The 23462-nt window shown below is 42.8% G+C and overlaps 1 protein-coding gene and 1 long non-coding RNA gene across 3 annotated transcripts in view; one reads left to right on the top strand and one right to left on the bottom strand.

Annotated features, from left to right (window-relative positions):
• PDE11A (phosphodiesterase 11A) overlaps positions 1 to 23462 on the bottom strand; it is a 127832-nt gene that overhangs the window by 7387 nt on the left and 96983 nt on the right. The window contains exons 15-19 of one of the 2 annotated variants that reach the window (XM_085228128.1): positions 21577 to 21677; positions 17430 to 17507; positions 15988 to 16055; positions 12889 to 12959; positions 10952 to 11035 (exon numbers count right to left, since the gene is read on the bottom strand). In XM_085228128.1, coding sequence (XP_085084254.1) covers positions 10952 to 11035; positions 12889 to 12959; positions 15988 to 16055; positions 17430 to 17507; positions 21577 to 21677 — 402 coding nt within the window. Of the gene's footprint in view, positions 1 to 10951; positions 11036 to 12888; positions 12964 to 15987; positions 16056 to 17429; positions 17508 to 21576; positions 21678 to 23462 lie in introns of both variants that reach the window. The other variant, XM_085228127.1, reaches the window with a different exon arrangement.
• Positions 1 to 23462, top strand: part of LOC146543967 (uncharacterized) — a 119023-nt gene that overhangs the window by 16732 nt on the left and 78829 nt on the right. The window lies entirely within an intron of this gene.

Raw genomic sequence — 23462 nt, 5'->3', positions numbered from 1 at the left:
GCTAAGTCATACCATACAACCCATCTGGACTTCTTAGAGGAATGGTCCAAACCTTGAATTTCTTACAATATTTCCGTATGTAAAATTGTCATTGAGAGTCTGAGGGAAAAACGTAGTCTTAGTAAACGAGGAAGGGCTGTATCAGGACATGGCAGTATAAGAGTGATTCTTAAAGCATACCTTTCCTTCTGTTCTGCAAAGGAATATTGAAATATTAATCTCTTGCCTAATAATTGTAAGTAGATTATAAACTTTTGGGGAAAAAAAATCAATGTATGCACATGCAGTCCTAATTGAGGTGTCAAAGTCAATTTTTTGAAATGGAGAAATTAAAGCATGGACATTGGAGACTTCTGTCTTTTTATTCTACGCTTTGCAGAATCACAGAATCACAGAATCACAGAATTGTAGGGGTTGGAAGGGACCTCTAGAGATCATCGAGACCAACCCCCCTGCCAAAGCAGGTTCCCTACACCAGGTCGCACAGGTAGGCATCCAGGCGAGACTTGAATATCTCCAGAGAAGGAGACTCCACAACCTCCCTGGGCAGCCCGTTCCAGTGCTCCGTCACCCTCACCGTGAAGAAGTTCTTACGCACATTCGTGCGAAACTTCCTATGCTGCAGCTTATGTCCGTTTCCCCTCGTCCTGTCTCCACGTACCACTGAAAAGAGACTGGCCTCACCACTATGGCCGCCACACCTCAGATATTTATAAACCTGGATCAGGTCCCCTCTCAGTCTTCTTTTCTCAAGGCTAAACAGACCCAGTTTACTTAGCCTTTCTTCATAGGGGAGATGCTCCAGGCCCTTCACCATCTTTGTGGCCCTCCGCTGGACTCTTTCCAAGAGATCCCTGTCTTTTTTGTACTGGGGAGCCCAGAACTGGACACAGTACTCCAGATGAGGCCTTACCAGGGCAGAGTAGAGGGGGAGGATCACCTCCCTCGACCTGCTGGACACGCTCTTCTTAATGCACCCCAGAATGCCATTGGCCTTTTTGGCCACGAGGGCACACTGCTGGCTCATGGCCAACCTGTCGTCCACCAGGACGCCCAGGTCCTTCTCTGCAGAGCTCCTCTCCAGCAGCTCATCCCCCAGCCTGTATTGGTGCATGCAATTATTCCTCCCTAGGTGTAAGACCCTACACTTGCTTGTGTTGAACCTCATCCGGTTTCTTACTGCCCAGCTCTCCAGCCTGTCCAGGTCTCGCTGAATGGCAGCACAGCCTTCAGGCGTGTCAGCCAATCCTCCCAACTTCGTATCATCAGCAAACTTGCTGAGGGTGGCCACTATACCCTCATCAAGGTCATTGATGAAGATGTTGAACAAGACCGGACCCAGCACAGACCCCTGGGGGACACCACTGGTCACAGGTCTCCAGCCAGACTCTGCACCACCAACGACGACCCTCTGCGCTCTGCCAGTCAGCCAGTTCTCAACCCACCTCACTGTCCACTCATCTATCCCACACTTCCTCAGCTTTGTTATAAGGATGTCGTGGGAGACAGTATCAAACGCCTTTCTAAAATCAAGATAGATTACATCTACCGCTCTTCCCCCATCCACCCAGCATGTGACAGCATCATAGAAGGCCACCAAGTTGGTCGAGCACGACCTCCCCTTGGTGAACCCATGCTGACTACTCCTGATAACCTCCTTTTCTCCCAGTTGTCTGGAGATGGTATCCAGCACAAGCTGTTCCATCACCTTTCCAGGGACGGAGGTGAGGCTGACAGGCCTATAATTACCCGGATCTTCCTTCTTGCCCTTTTTGAAGACCGGAGTGACATTGGCTATCCTCCAGTCTTCAGGGACCTCCCCTGTTGTCCAGGACCTCTCAAAAATGATGGAGAGCGGTTCGGCAATGACCTCCGCCAGCTCCCTCAGCACACGTGGATGCACCCCATCAGGTCCCATGGACTTGTGGACCTTAGTACTGCCTAGGCGCTCACGCACGTCCTCTTTCCTGACTAACGGGAAGTCTCCCATTCCCCAGACCCTCTCACTAACCTCCAGGGTGTGGGATTCCTGCAGGGGAGCCTTTTCACTGAAGACAGAAGTAAAGAAGGCATTCAGTATCTCTGCCTTCTCAGCATCCCCCGTTACGAGGACCCCCCCCTCACTTAGTAAGGGGCCCACATTCTCCCTAGTTTTCCTTTTGCTATTAACATACTTGAAGAAGCCTTTTTTATTATCCTTTATCACTTTAGCTAGATTCAATTCCAGACGGGCTTTAGCCTTCCTCGTTGCATCCCTGCAGGCCCTGACTACATTCCTATATTCTTCCCAAGCGATCAGACCCTTTTTCCACATTTCACGGACCTTCTTCTTTCCTTTGAGCTTGCGCATGAGCTCCTTGCTCATCCACAAAGGTCTCCTGCCACCTTTTCCCGATTTCTTGCTCACAGGGACGCACCGATCCTGAGCTTGGAAGAAGAGCTGTTTAAATGCTGACCAGCTCTCAGAGGCCCCCTTACCTTCTAACACCCGAGCCCACGGGATAGCTCCAAGTAGGTCCCGGAAGAGATCGAAGTTGGCTCTCCTAAAGTCCAGGGTAGCAATCCTACTTATTGCTTTGCTTCTTCCGCTCAGGATCTTGAACTCCACCATCTCATGATCACTACAACCCAAACTGCCCCCTACCTTTACTTCCTTAACAAGTCCATCCCTGTTGGTGAAAATAAGGTCCAGTAACACCCCTCCCCGCGTCGGTTCCTCCACCACCTGCATCAGAAAGTTGTCTTCAACACACTGCAAGAACCGTCTGGACCGTGCGTGCCTGGCTATGTTGGTCATCCAGCAAATATCTGGATAATTGAAGTCCCCCATAAGCACCAGTGCCTGGGAACGTGACGCTACATCCAGTTGCTTTTGGAAGGCCTCATCAGCCTCCTCATCCTGATCAGGGGGCCTGTAGTACACCCCCACAACAGTGTCACCCTTACCAGCCTGCCCCTTGATTCTCACCCATAAGCTCTCCACTGCTACATCACTCTCCCCCAAGTGAATTTCAATACAGTCTAGCTGCTCTCTCACATAAAGAGCAACTCCACCACCCCGCCTAGCCAGCCGATCTTTCCTAAAAAGCACATAGCCCTCCATGACAACATTCCAGTCATGCGAGCTGTCCCACCACGTCTCCGTGATCGCGATGAGATCATGACCTTGCGACCGCACGCAGAACTCCAGCTCTTCCTGTTTATTCCCCATGCTACGCGCATTAGTATACAGGCACTTAAGAGAAGCAGCATCCCTCCACCTCTCTCCAAGCCTTTGAACTCCACTGTCTCCACCCATCAAGTCCTGTTTGGAGCCTCGAACGGCCCCCTCAGTCCCAGCGGTCGTCATTTTGTCCCCTTCCCCCTTCATACCTAGTTTAAACACCTGTCAATAAGTCCCGCCAGTTCCTCAGCTAGAACCCTCTTTCCCCGTGAAGACAGGCTGCATCCATCTGCAGCCATCATGCCAGGTGCCGAGTAAATTGCCCCATGATCAAAAAAACCAAAACTCCTGCGTTTGCACCAACTCCTAAGCCATTTGTTCAAGAGATGGGTTTTTAGGCTCATCCCACTATCGTTTCCTGCCACTGAAGGTACAGATGTAATAACCACCTGCACACCTGTTCCTTCAACTACCCGCCCCAGTTGCCTGAAGTCATCTTTGATAGCCTTCAGGCTTATCTTACCGACTTCTTCACTGCCAGCCTGTACTATCAATAGTGGATAGTAGTCAGAAGGGCAGATCAGTCTGGGAATTCTCCTAGCAACGTCTTTGACTCGAGCCCCAGGGAGGCAGCACACCTCTCTGCGGGTAGGGTCGGGCCGGCATATAGGGCCTTCAGTTCCTTGCAGCAGGGAGTCGCCTATGACAACCACCCTTCTGTCCTTCCGGGTGTAGGAAGTCTTGAGGCACGGGGTTGACCGCTTCCCCCGAGGCACCCTCACAGGTGGGCCTCCCTCCACACCTGCACACACCTCTCCCTCGGGTTCCAGGGCCTCAAATCTATTCCGCAGAGGCACCTGGGGAGCCGAGCATGATCTGGGGGGGGGACGCCCACAACGCCGAGTAGGTATCTGTTTCCACCCATCCTTCTCTCTCAAACAGCTTTGCTCTGCTCGGCAACAAAAGGGCAGAGGCTCCGCCACTGAGCAGTGGATATCACCTTGCCCTTTTGGGAGAGAGTTTTGTCCCAGTCCCACACCCCCTAGTTCTACATAAGTATTGTGAGGGTAAGGAGCAGACTGGGGGCTCACTATATCCGGAGCACAGTCTGTCTGTCGATTCCTCTCCGTCATTTGTTTGCAAGGCGACTGGAGGCCACATGCCCCATAGGGAGCCACAGTCGCATGCTGGGACCTCGGGGCCGATAGGGCCTGGCACCACCAGTCAATTTCCTTCTCACAGTCCTTGATGGCCCTCAGCCTCTCCACCTCTTCCCTCAGGCAGGCCACCAGACTGAGAAGGTCATTTACCTGGTCGCACCTTACACAGGCATTGCCTCCATTGCCTGGCACTTCAAGGGCCAGACTCTGGCACTCATTGCAGCCAGCAACCTGAACGCTAGCATGCTGCTTTGGGATCTCAGTCTGGGTCGCCACGCTCTTCTTGGCTACAGCCCTCCTCTTACGTGTGCAGGGGACCTCTGTCTGGGTCTCCACATGTTTCCTGGCAGTAGCCTTCCGCCGGGACGCAGCCATGGCAATCCAGAAGACCCACTAGCACCAGCACAATCAGAGTAGCGTTACCAAGTGTGACTAATAGCTCCGCCCTGTTACTGAAAGTGCTGGATCTGCCCACGCTCTTTTACAGGTCGTCGATGGGTGCAACCGCAATTACCACCCTCTTCACAGAGACAAAAACAAAAACTCCTCCTTCCCGTCTGGGTGGGCAGTGGCGTGCCACTGCCCTCTTCAACGCCTTTATTAGGGAGGGGGAGGGAGCAGGGAACGGAGAGCCGACTCCCTGGCAACGCCCCCGCCACGTGAGCCGCTCTCGCGAGAGGTGCCGGGCTGCACCGATGCCTCGGGAATCCCTGGATGAGGGAAAACCGAGCGAGTCCCCTATGCACCCCGCGATCAGCCGCCTCAGCTCTGCCTGGGGCAGCTCCGAAGCAGCAACCTCGGCGATCAAAAGGGTCTCTTCCGGGTTTGCGCCCGTTTAAATCTCCCGCCGCTACCCTGGCAACGCCCCCGCCACGTGAGCCGCTCTCGCGAGAGGTGCCGGGCTGCACCGATGCCTCGGGAATCCCTGGATGAGGGAAAACCGAGCGAGTCCCCTATGCACCCCGCGATCAGCCGCCTCAGCTCTGCCTGGGGCAGCTCCGAAGCAGCAACCTCGGCGATCAAAAGGGTCTCTTCCGGGTTTGCGCCCGTTTAAATCTCCCGCCGCTACCCTGGCAACGCCCCCGCCACGTGAGCCGCTCTCGCGAGAGGTGCCGGGCTGCACCGATGCCTCGGGAATCCCTGGATGAGGGAAAACCGAGCGAGTCCCCTATGCACCCCGCGATCAGCCGCCTCAGCTCTGCCTGGGGCAGCTCCGAAGCAGCAACCTCGGCGATCAAAAGGGTCTCTTCCGGGTTTGCGCCCGTTTAAATCTCCCGCCGCTACCCTGGCAACGCCCCCGCCACGTGAGCCGCTCTCGCGAGAGGTGCCGGGCTGCACCGATGCCTCGGGAATCCCTGGATGAGGGAAAACCGAGCGAGTCCCCTATGCACCCCGCGATCAGCCGCCTCAGCTCTGCCTGGGGCAGCTCCGAAGCAGCAACCTCGGCGATCAAAAGGGTCTCTTCCGGGTTTGCGCCCGTTTAAATCTCCCGCCGCTACCCTGGCAACGCCCCCGCCACGTGAGCCGCTCTCGCGAGAGGTGCCGGGCTGCACCGATGCCTCGGGAATCCCCGGATGAGGGAAAACCGAGCGAGTCCCCTATGCACCCCGCGATCAGCCGCCTCAGCTCTGCCTGGGGCAGCTCCGAAGCAGCAACCTCGGCGATCAAAAGGGTCTCTTCCGGGTTTGCGCCCGTTTAAATCTCCCGCCGCTACCCTGGCAACGCCCCCGCCACGTGAGCCGCTCTCGCGAGAGGTGCCGGGCTGCACCGATGCCTCGGGAATCCCTGGATGAGGGAAAACCGAGCGAGTCCCCTATGCACCCCGCGATCAGCCGCCTCAGCTCTGCCTGGGGCAGCTCCGAAGCAGCAACCTCGGCGATCAAAAGGGTCTCTTCCGGGTTTGCGCCCGTTTAAATCTCCCGCCGCTACCCTGGCAACGCCCCCGCCACGTGAGCCGCTCTCGCGAGAGGTGCCGGGCTGCACCGATGCCTCGGGAATCCCTGGATGAGGGAAAACCGAGCGAGTCCCCTATGCACCCCGCGATCAGCCGCCTCAGCTCTGCCTGGGGCAGCTCCGAAGCAGCAACCTCGGCGATCAAAAGGCTAATCAGAAGCTCTACTGATACTATGCTGTGCCTTTAATGTTTGCTAATGAGTAGAATAAATGTTTTTTGCAATTACATCACCATTGGGGAATTACTCAAAAGATGGATTTAATTACAAGGCCAGACTGTAGGAAGATGGGCATATCCAAGCACATAAAGTTGTAGACAAAGCAATTAGATTTCTTGCCGAGTACTTCAGTGTGATAAGGGTAGGCTTTATCCTTCTGCATAAAGTCTAGTACTACATTTAAAATACTTGCTAAAATAAATAAATATTTCTGCTCTTTCCTGATTTTTCCCTAGAATCTAGAATGAAGTAATGTGAATTCAATTTTGTATATACTATTATGTGTTAAAAGCTCTCCTTACCCAAGAAAATCTTGAATACTAAAAAACAGCACTAAAATGGAGCAGCTCAACTGAGCACGAGGTAGAGGTGAGCAGGGCAACCTCAGGCACGCATAAGTTGTATAAGCCATGAGCTTCTTTATCTTCCACAAAGACATCTCCCTTAAATTTAAATAGCTGCTGTCATTGTCACTGACTACCTGACTATGTATTTATCTGCCTAGAAGCAGAGTGCATGGCCTTTGGCCCTGCTATTCATAGCATTACTGTCTCTGCCTAACAATGCTGTGAACAGAGCTGGGCTTCTCTTAGTGTCTTTTCTTTGAAGTGAATCACTAATGCTTTGATGTTGTTTGTAAGGAAAAATAATGATTAAAAAGAGTAAGATCTTCACTATCCTGCTCCATCTGCTTCCCACAGAGAAATCTAATCTGAGTTAGAAAAAATCTGCAACTGGTCCTGCATTAGATGTGCACAAGCCATAGAGTCCAGGGCAGGAATCTGTTGGTGTTGAAACTCTTAGTATCTTTACAGGAGGTTCAGAGAGGTAATTTGTCTTAATGATTGAAGTGCTGTACATGTTACAAGAACGTTTATGTCCAAATAGGTACGGAGTGCTTTCTCAGTATAGTGAATGCAGCTGTCAGTGTAGCTATAGTGTTTTATTTTCAGTGGGATGTCTTAGATTTTCTGCTTGAGTTGCATGTGATTCCCCTTTATACAGTGTTCTGTGAAAAAAAGGGGATGATTACTTCATATTGAAGCTACATTAATGTATTTGAAATGCTCTACAGATTGTGGAAATGTATTATTCCTTACAAATGATTATTCTAATATGCTTGTTTCTCATCTGTCTACTGACTAATGCTTTTATTGCTGGCATTTTTGAATGAAGAGCAAATATGACGCAGTAAAGCATAACTAAAGCCCCTAAAATCAGAACTTCAGAGTAAATGTGTGGCTGTTCTGCTACTTAGGGCAAAAACTTTACTGTCATGTAAAAATACTCTGATCACTGCAGTAACAAAAAAGTAAATTCAATAAAATTATAATTTCCCAAGTGTAATAAAAAGCAATGAACAAAAAATTGGGAAGCTTTTATCTTCACAGTCCTTTGATACACAGTATGAAGGAAACAGATTTTATTACTGTGGCATTTTGATATTGGAGGTGGCCAAATTCCCAAGTCAAGCAGCATATGTGGGGCAGAGTGAGGGAGCAGAGCCACAGCTTACCTTGTGCCAAGAGCAGAGTCATGCTTACAGAGCAAACACAAAAAGGTTTTGATTTAGACACTGATATGGGAAATCTGTATATAATTTTTATATCCCAGTTATTATGTATCTACATATATTCAGCTTCAAGCTCCACATTAACTTATATAGCACATATTGTAGACCTTTTCATGATGGCTAGCAGAAGGTTCACAGATCTTGAGGAATTGCTAGTTGCTTTTAAAACTTCTTACCAAAAACAAACAAACAAACAAAAACAAAAAAAAAAAGACAAAAAAAAACAGAACAGTTCCAGCCAGGTGAGCAAAGGTATAAATCTCCTTCTGTGTGCATGCACTGCTGTGACACCCATCTCCCTGATGAAGGAGGCTTGATCGTCCTTCCCTTGGGAGAAAAAGTGCACCTCAAAGTTGAGAGCTGTTCTGAGGAAAGGCAGAAAATTGAGTAGATGCATACAGAGGAGGTGGATAGTGCCAAATCTCCGCAGAAGACTGATCAAGTCCCAAAGAATCTTTCAGAAAGGAGGAGAAAAGCATAAGGCAGGGGGAGGCCACAACTCTCGATAAAGCTCTGTGAAGTATACCGAAGGTTGTAATTATCAAATGTTCTTTGTGGGCACTCTGGTATATGACTTAACTCATAAGTCTGGACTGTGGACAACTTGGTTTGTTGCAGCACAGCCAATGACACCAGAGTGCTCATTTAAGTCTGGGTTAAGAAGGTCCTTCTATATTGCACACTTCAAAAATCCAAAGCTACCAAGAATAGTTTACTCTTGGGACTACTTCAGGGGCCTCCTGATCTTGTCAAAGCAAAACTCCAATCTGATTTCAGTGGGAGTTGAGACCCACTTTTGCTGTCTGAGTGTCAAGTAAAATGGAGCACAGCATTAGTCCTCCCTCAGCAGCTGTGTCAGTATGGATGCATGCGTTTCCCTACAGAGCTCTCTTTAGGCCTCTGGGCACCAGGATGTGTCCAGATAGACCAAGGACTTAATCACTTGCATAAAGTAATTATATGCAAAAGCCTTGAGTTTGTTCTTTATTGACTTAATGTTGTAATTTTGGTATCAAAACAAGTGTCAAATGTTTGTCAAACATACTGCTTATAAAAGCTTTGTGCTAGTGAGCTATATAAGTACTGCTAAGATTTTACTAATTTGTCAGCTGCCACTCTGCCTCTTTCTGTTGCATTCGTAATGATGTAACCCATTCTGTCCCCACATGCAGTCCCAACAACAGATTATAGAGGCTAGGATTTTAAAGAACATATTTAGAAAGGAAAAAATTAGAATCTAGGACTTTGTCATAGTTGGAGCGTGCTCAGGCAGCCCTAACCAGAAGATTTAGAATGCCTGAGTACACTGCTGATGTGATGTGTATTGAGGTTTGATTAAGCTGGATATGAAAATTAAAACTTGACTACACATTCAAGAGAGAATCTCCTGCAGTGTGATACTATGACATCAAGTTTTCTGTTTACCCCTAAGGCTGGTGCTGCAATGACTTCCAGGTTTGATGGTGTCTCCTTTTTAAGTTGTTGAGCAGCAGGCTAATAGCTGCACAGCATGATACAAAGACAGCAGAAAACAGGGAAATCAGTTGTGAATATATTCCCCAGAGATCTCCTGCTAAGATGGAGCTAACCAGAGCATTAGTGCTAAGATCTAGTCTTCTCATGCAGAGGATGGTCTGATGATCAGTTCTTCCTGCTTTATTGCACTTTTTCAGATAATAAATTGTGAATTCTGATATAATATGCATTCTAGTGTAATATGAACTATTATACTGAAGGGAACATTGTTTTTAGAGTTTTCCTCCAGTGTCAGTTCTCCCTACCCACTGGTGTCAAAGATGAGCTTAATATTTTAAAAAAATGTAACTTTCTATGGGTCCCCTGTGCTTGCCTTGTCTTAATTGGTTGAAACCTATGGATTTACAGTTTATTTTATCCTGATAAAGACTGACACGAGAAAGCAACAGGATTTCCTGTCAAAGCATTAGCCCACCTCACTTTTGACACCAGCTCACATTCTTGCTGTTACACAACAGGGGTTGCCTTTGCTACTGGACAGTCCCTTCTTTAGTGGCAATCCCAAATGCCATGAGGTAGAGTGGGTAGGGGAAGCACATCATCTTTCTTAATAAAATGGAAGGTGGTCTCTGTGGTTTCAGCATGTAGGAAAATTCTGGCTGACACAGTTATCGATGGTTAAGTTTCTATAGTGTCATTTTCCATTTATCATTCTGTCTGTGTAGCTCTGCTTTCTGTGCAGATAAGAGAGAATAAGTTGAAATGGTGAAGTTCATGTTATGCACAAGTCAAATTCCAAAGCTAGTTTAATCCAATGAGAGAAACATTATTCAGAGCCCAACCAAGTAGTACTTGAGTGTTTATACCATAACCAAACATCCAAGCAACCTGTATAGAAACATTTAAAAGATTAAGGTCCCAGTTAAACAGCACATAGGTTAAACTACAAATCACTTGTCATTGACCTTAAAGACTTGGCCTAGGGAGTCCTTTAACAATTTGAAAAGGAATCAGAAGGAAGTGCAAAGGCTCAGCCCTGAGTATCACCTGGATCACATGTATTTGGATGTGTTCCCAGGCACAGGCTGACAGCAGCACATGGTGAGTCCATCCCACCAGCACCACCCTGCTGAGCACTCCACACCTTGCACAAAAAGAATCAGTTTGTCTCAAACAAAATAAACAGTTACCTTAACAGCTTTCATTACTCACAGAGAAATTATATTTACAGATAAAACTGTCTTCAGGGAAACTGAAGATTTCTGCATAGAGTTCACTCTCCTGTTAAACTCGAAGAGAGATAAAGCATTCCAGGGGCCTTCAAGGCTGCACAGTAAGCTAACTCTTTTCCCTAGAGAGGCAAGAACAATCTTCTCTGGGCTCTATAGGAGCAGTAAGTAAAAATTACCTCATACAATGGCATGCAGATGCTATCAATCCACTCGAGCTGCAACCTGGGTAGTTCATCTTTCCTGTTCCGATCAAAAATGGCCTGAATTGAGAAGGGAACAAAACTGTCATGGTTTATTACACCAGAGTATTTTACAGGCATATCATCCAACACTTCAGAGCCATGATCAAATTCTTACAACCAGAACGTTTTGTAAACTATAGTTAATCTTTGCAATCTTTCTTATTGCTTTGTCTGGCATGAAGAACAAAACGTTTATTTTCATTTCTGTTTCTAAATTTGTAGGGTGAATGTATTTGAATTTTACAAGTCCATAATGTAAAATAAATGTTCTGCAGTTGGGGTTGAGATGGAAAGAAACCTCCTGTAGAAATGTATAGTAGATACCTTTGAGCAGATTTTTTTTCTTTTCTCACATGAGGTCTGGGCTGGCTCCCTCCCTCCCAGCTACAGACTCTTTTTGGAAAACCAGCCATGGCCATGAAGCCAAAGCATGGGGAGTCAACAGACCAGTCTGGGGAACAGTTATTAATTTATTCTTCTGGAAACATCTTAATTCAGTGACCTTCTACAGTCTATAGAGAGTAAATTAGAGAGACCTAAGCTGGTGTTTAAGAGGCACAATTATTGGCTATACTGCTCTATGAGAGGAGATGGAAGAAAATGAGTTCTCAAGGGTTTGAATGTGAGTTTCCTCTGTACCCTGTTGGAGATCAGCTTTTCTTTCTACAGGATCTTAATCCTCCTTCTAGTGGCTCATCCATACCATTCACGGAAGTTTTTATTCTCTGAAAATCCCAAATTTTAAACCTTTCTGGTGTTTCAGTGGAAAGTCTGTTCTTATTCTAGGCTCATCTGCCCCCAGCTTGATGTCTCCTCAGAAAACTTAGTTTCCTTCTTTCCCTTCCCACAGTCTCTAGGCTATACATATTAAATACTTGGCTGACTTCTTCTAGTTGTGTCCTGCTCTTTCTGACATATAGTTATCACACAGAATATCTAAATGACATGGAGCTAAAATTTGAGGACTTAGTCTTAATTGAGAATCTTGTGTGTGATCTTGGAAAACTCTATTTCCTGTTAAAATCATTTGGAAAAATACTGCCCTTTTCAGATCTTTCCAAGGGCAATGCAATAAAAAGACCCTTGAGATACAAGAGAAGGTAAGATCACATTATCTTGCTGACTAACAACTCTCTATCTGAACACTTTCTACAAGCTTTTTAACCTTTATTTCATTACATCACCACAAGTAGTATGCTCATGTGCCAGTTATCAAACAGAGAACAAATCTGAGCCACCAGAATGAATATTTTTAGAAGCAACAGCACTTGGCTTGTAAGTTAGATTCTTTTCAAGACTTTCTTGTTTCCTTCAGTTAATGGCTTGTAAATGGTTTGAAGTATTTAACCTGAATAAAGCTCTCTCTTCAAATCATTCACTGAACATTTTAATGATCTTTTTTTCTTCATTCTTGTTTGATACTTTATACCCATCTACCTATATTCCAGTTAATTTAACCTTTCAATCCATGTTGTGTTTGGTTGCGTAGCTACAGAAATGCTTTTCAGTATTTGATATATCAAATAACACATAGCAGACAGCAGCAGCTTAATTTCCTAAGTGTATCGTGGTTTTATTTGAAATTATGTATTAAAAATAATACCTTTTGCTTAGAAAATTGAATGACAGAATAACCCTGTGAGAAGGTAAAGAAAACAGAGATTGGCTCAAAGGAAAAGTGACTCTGTTGCCTGTACTGCTTTTTATGTGTGAACTTTCAGTGCATCTCCTTTTTGGAGAGAGCTTTTGTTTTATTCAAAGATATTTATTTCCGTACCAAAATGCAGTTGTTGTTGTTTTTTCCATGAATCCAATTATATTTTCTTATCCTATTCAAATAAATAACTATTTCAGAAGTGATAAATACTTACTGAAGGAATGAGTTTCAGTTCAGATCTTTCTCTATCTCCTTGTTCAAAAAACTCACTGGTTACCAGCTCAGCTGCCTAAAATACAAATCACAATAAACTTTAGAGGACTTGTAACATAACTTTTAGGGTACTAAGTTCTTGCTTAGATCATTACTTCAGCCTGTGCTTTGCTGTAAAGAAGTTAATAGCCCTAGTTGCATGACTGATGTCAGGCACATGTTTGTATACTTTTAAGAGCGGGGCACACAGGTGGATATAAATAGCCATAACCAGAAAAAGTCATATTTACCACTTTTCAATAGGGAATCAACTGGGGAAAGACATTGCAGTGTGGAGGCAGCACTCTGTAGTTGTGTGCAACTTAGTAAAGTATTGAGAACAGAATAGAAAATGATAGCTTCTTGTTGGCACGCGTAATTATGTCTGTAAAAGTGCTTTGTAAAATGTAAGAGCACTCTGGGTATTTACAGGCTGTTGCCCTGTATAAACAACTTCACTTGTCAAAGGAACTTAATTAACCAGTAACCTCTGTTGTCATAATTTAATATGAAATCAAAGTTTTTGTTCTCCACTAGACTTATTCCCCCCCCTCCCCCCACAACTGTCATCACTACAGTACATATGAGCTCAGACTATGATTATCATATTGAATCAAAAGCAAGATGTGGTAGGTTGGAAGTTGGAACATGCCTTTCCGATTTTTGTGAATGAAGATTGTTATTCTGTTCAGCATATAATCTCAGAAGTATATGAAATTTAATAACAAAATTAATAGGAATTTAAAAAAACCAAAACAGTGAACAATTTTGATATAATAGCCCTTTCTAAATGCAGGGCTTAGAAAGTCGGTACAGGTGACACTTGAGATACTGAAGGAAAAAAAAAGGAAACTAACTTACTGAAATCAGAATTCAGTTCCTAAAATTCCTGTCATGCCTGATTATAGTTTTCAAGTGATTTTGAGGTAAGACGTGATTTCATAACACCACAGCATAACAGGGTGAACCAAGAGAACCTGTACTTTATAAGTCTCGAAATTTCTTGATCTAGCAATTGCACAGTATCTAACATACACAAATCCTGAGCTTGTTAAACTTGAAATAGGAAGTACCAAAATAAATTGGAAATAGGTGAAGTGGTGTTATAAAGTACTCTTAAATCTTGAACCAGGCTATCACGCAGCTTGGAACTTTATAACGTATGTAATCCCAGTACACTAATAAAATTTTGGATCAATACTCCAGACAGAGGAATAATTTAACAACTTAACAGCAATTAAGTGTTTGCCAAGTGCATTGCATAAAAATAATCAAGATGTAGTCTCATCCCTGTCCCACTGTTATTCTGATCGCATTTCTCCTTGTGTCCCTTTCCCTCTTCTTTTGTCCTTCTGTCTGTCCTCTCTTTCTAATATTTTACTTCCAACATTTCATCTTTATTCGTTTATGCATATACTTAAGTTTCTTTCTCCCTTACTTTTCATATTTTTTTCCTTTAGGCACACTCGAGGTCCAACTATTTCCTCTACTTTTCTTCTGTGCACTGATTAGCTTCCCTGTTCAACCAGCTAATGTTTCACTCAGATAGGGTTTTTCAATACATAGTGAACGTATATGCTAGGCTTCAGGGGAATTTTCAAGTGCAAACCTCAAAAATGATAAAGTGCCAGAACGTTCAGCACTAATTGAACACCATAACACAAAGATTCACAGCATGGGAAACAGACCCTACCTGATATTTTGGCTGTCAAGGAAAATTGAGAAGCTCACAGGGGTAAAGAGGAAAAGCGAGAAGAATTTGCACGAATTGCAGCAGTGGCTAAGTGGCACTTTAAGGTCTTGTGACTTATTTCCCTGCAGAATAAGAGCAAATGCCCTGATTTCTTTGAGAGGTGGTCACTTTCTGGGCAAGAAGAGATAATAGCCTTAGAAGGACTATTGTTCTAGTCTGCTTGTAAAAGCAAGAAAGAAAGACTCATTAGACAAAACTGCAAACTGAGCTGAAGCCCTCACTTCATTAATGCTTTTTTACTGGGTTACCGTGTGCGTGTTATTTTGGTACCGCTGCAAAGGAGTGCAAGTCCCTTCCCTTTCATCTCCGGTTACGTTGTGTCCCTATCCAAGAAATCTGGCTGCTCCTGCCTTGACAGCTAGCTCACTTGTCCAGCTCCTCACCTTCAACTCATCTTTTTAGCTGTCACTTTCACATTAAGCCTGTCAAACTCATTGCAGCTGCTCACCTACACCCGGTTGTGCTGATATATTTCCTATTTGCTGCATTATGTTGCATATTCCTCCAAAATCCTATCTCACTACCCAACCTGCTACTAACTTGTTCTGGACTTTAATGAGGGACAGAGAATTACTAGTACGGGAAAGAAGAAATATTAATGAAGGGTGCAAAGTATGGGAAGATGGCTAGAAAAGGGAAAATTGCATGGTAAAGGACAAGAGCATTAGAATAAGCGTTTGTTTAGTAAGCTAGACACTTACTTAAGTGTGTTGTAATTATTTGCTGTAGTCAGCGGTTGGACCTGAGTTTTATGTATATATTTCTACTGGACCTACTTAGCAGCAAAAGCCTGAATCTTTCTTTGTTTCTAAGTACAGGATGCTAAAAACATCTCTATGCTACACTCGTCGTTTTTTTTTTTTTTTTTTCCCAAAGTTGATAAAAATGAACATATTCTCTTATACAGAAAAATTTGATGTTAATCAAAGTTTGCAGATCATCTTCTGATTAAGGGAAGATTCTGCCATGACCAAGGAAAACTTTAGAACAAACCAAGAAAGTGCAGCTACATGTGGCTCCTGGTTTTCATTGTTGTTGTTTAATCTATCCTTTTATTGATATGGATTTAAAAGGTTAATAAGAGGAGAGGTTGTAAAACCAGATCTCCTCAGGTACCAACGTGCTGCTCACCAGCATGCATACATGGAAAGATTAAGCAATAAAGTATTTCTTACAGAACCCCCTGCTATTTTTTATAGCATTAATACTGCTGTAAATTGATTCCAGTTTCGGTCCCTTGTAAGCCAGGGCCCTGGGAATATTGTCCCGCCAGTCCCGCCTCCTCCCAGCCCTGCTATTAATCATGGCTTGCCTGTCTTGAAATCTCCCACGGTTTGGTCACAGCTCCAAGGTCACAGGCTGTCATTAGCATTGATCTGAAAAACAGAAATGAACAATACAAGCTGAATCAACCTTTGTTGGATTTCTGAACAACTCTGCTCTGGATGCATAAATAAATAATATATATATGTATAAAATGTCAGCCCTGTTACCTTCTTTTCCTCCTGAAAAGAATGACATGTTTGAAACCCCAGCGATCAGCATGGCTTTTACATCACAATTGTGCCCGGGAAACATAATTGTATTTCAAGTCATCAGACAATGAATTTTTGGTATTGTGAATTGCACACTAGAAAAGTAATGGCATTGCAAGGGAATAACAGCTAATGTTGCAGTACTCCTGATACTATTTATATAAATATATATACCATATCAATATAAATACCAGAAAGCACGTACTTCACATGATATAAGCAAGGGTATTATTATATACTAATACCTGCAAACTGGATTAATTTATATGCCTATTTGTAAGTGACTGCTGTTGCAAGAGAACCTATAATCACAGGAGGCAACCCAGACACTGTTTAAGCAGTTTCTACTGCTCATCTACAATAAAAATTTAAGATTTACTATGAGCTATACTGTTCCACTGTAGTTTAATACCTAGCTACAACCATGTTTTATATGCATTAGAAGAAAGAAACCATTCAGCTGTAGAAAGCGTTTATGTACAGTACATGATGCAGATAAAAGTCTAGGAAAGTTTAAATGAAGAACAAGGGCACTGAAAATGAAGCATCAAATATATTGCCTGAATCTGAAATTAGGAGTGGATGAAATGATATGGAAAACAGAAAATGGCTAATTTCCTTGGTTTAAAATAATTTCCAGAGGGAAACAGTATTTTAACAAAATTGAGATATAATAAGAGATGCATATACAAATATGCACATTTATGTCTCAAGTATGGGGTACACTCCCACCATTTAAAGTATCTATAGGGTGCATGCTCAGGTCATTCTTGAGTGTTAGAAGAGTATTGTGTATCTGCAAATTCCCAGTTACGGACAACAAGAATGGAGAGAAACATAGCCTGTGACAGAAAGCAGCTGAGAGGAGGAGAGAAAAGGAAGCAGAAAAGGAAGATCTTTGGGTCCTAAGGCAGAATACCGATGCTTTTTTGAGAAAAAGGAGAAAGGCTGAGCAGTAACTGGTAAGGCTGGGAGAAAGGGAAAAATACGTGACAGAGGCAGAAGTAGGAATGGAGAAGGTGAAGTTGTACTGATTATACCTCTGCTAAAGTTTAGTAACATTTATAAATCGTATCATGTGTTTCATATCACAGATTGCATTTTTAAAGCAAGCTACCTTCTTATTGTAGTCTTTCCTCCATGACGTAAGAATCTCCTTTAACAAATATGGTTACATGTTGAAATAACCAGAAAGCAAGAAATGGTAGTGCTCACCGAAATATTTCTCGATGGTTTTTAGCATTCCAATCATAACCACCTTTACTGACAAGTTCAAAGAATTCTGTCCTTCTCCTGCAACAAAAACGGTTGTCAGAAAGGGAAACAGCCACTTTCTGGGCAGCGCTGCAGCAGAAACGTGGTTCTCTGAATGATACAATATCATCGCACCTCATTTATTATTGTTGAAGACATTACACTGACAGTCCATTTAAGCGAAACATACTAATTTCCGAACATGTTCTATAAATGTCTGTTACCAATGTCAGAGCTGCCTAGTAAAAGCAATACTGTATTTATAGCCTCTGCAGATAAGGAAATAAATGATACCATGGAAGCATGAAATGTCTGACTACAGAAGTGGACAGACAGACAATAGAAATACTCCTGAATTATGCACACACTTCACTTTACTTGTCCTTGCAAAATGCTTTTTAACTCTTGGATTCCGGAGGGTTTTTCAGAGCCCTGTAATTACTGTTATTTCCAACAGACGGAACACAGAGACTGTGGGCATCTTTAATGTGTAGTTCTCACTGACTTTAAATTAGGTATCCCTGCTGGACCTCATGCTTTGTCTTTCAGAAGATCTTGCCAGTCTCTGTGAATAGGGACATGTTAAAGCTTGCTTTTTTGTTGACTATTGAGTACCAACATTTGGACTTGTCATAGTCCGTAATTTTATCACAACTCACACTTGGCCTTCAAAGGACTCTTATTGCACACAGTGTGACCACACACACAATACGCAACAGATCCTAGTATGACAAAAGGTACAGAAATACAGAGCAACTTCCCTAGAGTGATACAATATATTAGCATCAAATCTGGAAACCAAATACCTATGTTTTGGATGACAGTCCAGTTTTTTGTCTCATGTGAGAATCCTAACTGGAAGAAGTTTACAGAGTTTTATATTTTTCACACTTACTTCAGCTGGGCTGAAATTTTCCACAGTAATTACTGAAAGCATAATCTGGATGGCATAGACTACAATTTTTATACTCAAGGGGTTGCATGCTTTTGGGAACATTGCCCCCAGTGAAAGGACAGAATTGTACAGGGGCCTTTACATAACAGATTTTACAATGGCAATTAGAATACAGATGTAGAGATAATATGATATCCTATCCCTTATGTTTCTTGAAATAAAATATTAAGAATTTCACATTACAGAATTGATGAGTACAAATTATTTCATTTTGAAGTGTTGATTATTCTGGGAAATTCATATGTTACTGGAAGTCAATAGTTTTTAAAGCTGAAAGGTCAGGAACATGAGATCCCAAAAACCTCACACATTCAAATTTAAAGTATATGGGTTCATAAAAGCAGAAACAGAAAATGTTAAGAATCTTGCTTTGACATCCTCAGGAATGGATGCCAAAGCTTCAGTCTAACACCACAGAGGATTTCTAGTATGAGAGTCAACCTGAGGAAAGCATCCATGTATAAGGAAATAATTCAGTGCTTCCTGCTGGTTGCTTAGGCACAATGTCCAACAGGAAGAGTTTTAATGCTATTAAGCATCATAGCATGCCAGAATTTAAGAAATTTTGCAATGCTTTTGAGTAACGTTGACTCTTGTGTATAGTCTGAAAGGGAAAGCTAATTTGCTGTACAACAAAACAGCTGCTTTACAGTCCAGTGGCTCAAGACATCATTTCAGTTGATTTCCATAAACATCATTTTGATTCAATTATTTTTCTTGTTGTATTATCTGTGAACAACATTTAAAATTATCCACTAAAATTAAGTACATTTTCCATTTTGAAATTTAGCTGATATCCTCTTTGGACATTATTTCTCTGCATTAAAAATAGAAAGACCACTTGACCGTGTAGTTTTTCGGCCTAAGGCAGGCAGCAAAAAAAAACTCCATTGTGTCTGGCTTCCATTTGAAAGTCTTGCTGCAGATTCTCTCCAGGATTAGGCTTTCTGGCTCTTCCACAGGCTGCATGGTCTCAGACAGGGCAGTGCATGGTGCCATGCAGGGCACCTCTAGGTCCTTTCTACTCATCCTCTCCCTGACAGCACAAACCAATTGTGCATTCCTGTCATTTACAGTTAGACAAGAGAATCTGTACTTAAACATCCCCATGACCCTTGTATCCCACTTAAAGCTGTCAGCAAGTTCCACTGCCATAGCAGACCTCCAGATCCTAGCAAGCGTAACAGACTGCTTCAAAAATTGTGTGCCTAAAAGGATTTGTCTTCCTGAGGATCTTCATATCTACAAACGTGGGCTAAAACTGTTCATAAAAACCTTAAGTACAATTTCTTTGAGAATACACTTGCAGAAAGCAAAGAACATCAATGTCTCTGCTGCCAGTATTGTTCAGAAACAGCTCTTTATGTAATAACCCAATATTGGCAAACATAGCAGCATCCCAGTTAGTATTTTTACAATTTATAGTTAAAGATGCATTGTTGAACAGTTAGAATTTCTGAAGTTTTCTGGAAAATTCACGTGGTAACTAACCAACTATTAGTATGCAGTAATTGAGGAATCTATGTTCACCTCTCTCAAAGTTGAGGGATACATTACCAAATAATGTATGAGATAGGATGCTAATGGACATCCGACAAAAATTCCTAAGGATGAAGCCTTGTCAAGGCTAGAAAGAATCATAGAATCGCAAGGTTGGAAACAACCTGCAAGATCATCTAGTCCAACGTCCTCTCATTACCACTGCTACCACAAGCACTAAACCATATCTCACAGCTCCTCAACCATACACCTCTTGAACACCACCATGGATGGCGACTGTACCACCTCCTTGGGAGGCCATTCCAGTGCCCGACCACTCTCTGAGAGAAAAAGTTTTTCCTTATGTCTAACCTAAACCTCCTTTGGTACAACTTGTGGCCATTTCCTCAGGTCCTGTTTGTTGCCTGGGAGAAGAGGCCAAACCCCTCCTTATCACAGCTTCCCTTCAGGAACTTGTAGAGTGCAATGAGATCTCCCCCTCAGCCTCCTCTTCTCCAAACTAAACAATCCCAGCTCCCTTAGCTGCTCCTCATAAGACTTGTGCTCCAGACCTCTCACCAGTTTTGTTGCCCTTCTCTGGACACGCTCCAGGGCCTCAATGTATTTCTTGTAGTGAGGGGCCCAAAACTGAACACAGTACACGAGGTGCAGCCTCAGTAGTGCTGAGTACAGGGGGATGATTACTTCCCTGCTCCTGCAGGCCAGGATGCTGTTGGCCCTCTTGGCCACCTGGACACACTATCAGCTCATGTTCAGCCAAGCATCAACCAACACCCCCAGGTCCCTTTCCTCTTCAAAGTTATCTAGCCACTCATCCCCAAGCCTGTAGCACTGCATGGGGTTCTTGTGGCCAAAGTCCAGGATGTGGCACCTGGCCTTGTTGATCCTCATCCCATTCACCTCAGCCCAGCGATCCAAGGTTTCGAAGGCAGCACCCCAAAGCTGGACACCTGATGGTGCTCTCCCTGCAAGACAGCCAGGTACATGCCAGAGAAAAGGCTCCAGCCACATCACATGGTGGTGGCATCATGATTCCTCCAGCCTCATGCACACTCCAGTCTTACTGCAAATGTAGCTTGGTAATAACAGTGTTTGAAAACACAACGTAGCATCAACTTGAAGACTACTTAAGAGATCTGACTTGCAGATGAGAAAAATGGAGAGTTAAACTTTCCACAACATATTTCTCTTCTGATACAAGTTATCTTCAAAAAGCAACATGTGTTCATTACCTCATTATCCATCTTTTTTATTAAGTATAATATTTTTAGCATAGATTGCTAGAAACACTAAAATGGTGGATAAGAATTCTAAAATGTCATTGATTTTCTACATATCTGAAGAAATATCGCATAAGGGACAGAAGAATTATGGCAGCAAACTGTAGCTGATTCCTGGGATTGCTTTCAAGTATGAGCCCAGGACTTTTCCCTTGTCTTTTGTCGATGTAGACATTACACATTAAAGCAAAACTTACTTAGACACTTGAGATATTTCTATTAGCCTAAAATATACAAAGTATTAGACTAAATCTTTTCAACCACAGCTAAATATTAATTGTTCATATTATATATCCTTATTGGTATTTAATAGGTCATTAGAGTACATGCTTCGAATTTTCATTTCTCAAATACAAGAAATGCCAATACTTACTCAAAATACAGAGTGAGGTCTGTTGCCAATATCGATTGCTTTAGAAGCTGCATAAGGTCACTGTAGTCCTTAGAGGACAAGTTAGCAAAGATGTTGTGACCCTATAATGAAAGAGATAAAGAAGGTAAAGGACTAGCAATCAATATTGGTTTTTAAAAGGTTTTCTAACTCTTTCTAACAGTCTACTGTTTCTCTCTAGCAGAGGCCTTTTCTGATTCATGGCAAATCTATGACAAAATAATAATGTTAACACTGTGGAGATTACATCGGGGTGTAAGATTTGACAATTGTAATCAAGCATCTGGGATGTTTTACTAAACTCTGCTGAAATTATAGCCTCTTGAGGAAAGATTTACTCTTTACTCCTACCCTGCACAGACTCAGTTTATGGAGGAAAACTATGGATACATCTCAATCTTTCCTCTTATTAAATGTTTCTGGGAGCCAGGCATTTCAGCTTTTGAGTTGTGCTCCTAATAGATTTATCTGTGCTGCTGCTTGCAGGCACACAAACTGCTGTTGGAACAGTCAAAGACACTAAATCAGTTTTTCATTCAAAACAGCCTGTTTGCTCACTCTGACCCATTACTGCATTCTTGCCACATACACAAGCTTTCCCTGCACAGGCTGAAGAGCCACAACTTTCTGTGGTTTGAAGGTCTGATAGGATACTCTATAGGGGTCATGGGCTTAAGAATTTGAAAGGTGCTCCATAGCCAGAATGAAGGGATACAAACTAGTTATATATTGCTATTCAAGAGCAGAGAGGTATTTTGTAACTGGAATTCTGAAAACCAATAGGGAAGAGATCCTACAATTTCTCTATGAAATCACCCATAGAATCAGTGATGTTCTTGGTAAACAGTCTTATTTTGGTGGCATTTAGCAGTGTAATGTGCACATTCAGTATGCACTGCCACATACTGCTAAGGAATATTAAAATGCACTTAAAACCAAGAATTTTCCAGAGATGGGATTGTTACAGCCATGAACGTCTGAGGGAAGACAAGGCAAGATTTGGAGAAAGAGTTGGTTCTTATTTATTTATTTAATAAGTTAGCTCAATGTTGGTCTAAGAAATATAACTGCCATACATAAAACATGGCCTTTGTAACAGTGAAATGAGTTTTTATCTTTAGGTAAGCATTGAAAAGGATTTGAAAATGTAAAGTTTGAGAAGAACAAATTAAAAAAAAAAAATAGCAAAGCAAGATGTATGAGGAAAACAGCAGCTATTACAACAGGAGTAATTTATCAAGTTGTCAATCTGTAATTTTTTTGTTTATTTTTTACATTTCTGATCTGTTTCATTATGTGTAAAACCATGCCAGCACAAAGCTCAAAATCACCTATATTGAGGTTAGCATGACAGAAGTAGAGAATAAATAGCTCGTCTTTCCAGCATGATAAAACATTCAAAGTAATCATGCACTGTTCTATGTTTAATTTTAGATAGCCAAAACCAGATTAGGATGTCAACATTAGTGCATAGGATACTATCTAATTTTAGCATATTTGAGGCAAGAAACAAACTGCTCAGCTTGTACAAGTTGATATGTCTATTTAAGTAGTTTGGAGGATCCAAATCTGTATTTATTCCAAAAGGAGTGGTGTTGTGATCCCATTAGCAAATAGTACCTAGTGGATAAATATCTCGTGTGATTAATTTTCTGGTCAGGAAATGAGGACTAGAAGCAGCAGCTTCTTGAATGATTAAAAAAGAGAACTTGTAGTTCAAGTAAAATTTTATATCTGCAAAAGATCATAGATTCAAGGAAGCATCCAGAAAAGAAGTAGATTCCAAGGAAAAAAAAAAAAAGTAATTTAATGAATTTATTGAATTCTAAGCTGGATTTTTTTAAAGCATCTAGTCTGACATGAGCTAT

This window comes from Meleagris gallopavo, chromosome 7, assembly GCF_905368555.1.
Source record: "Meleagris gallopavo chromosome 7, MGAL_WU_HG_1.1, whole genome shotgun sequence".
Classification (NCBI taxonomy): Eukaryota; Metazoa; Chordata; class Aves; order Galliformes; family Phasianidae; genus Meleagris; species Meleagris gallopavo.
This window is presented reverse-complemented; position numbering and strand designations above follow the sequence as displayed.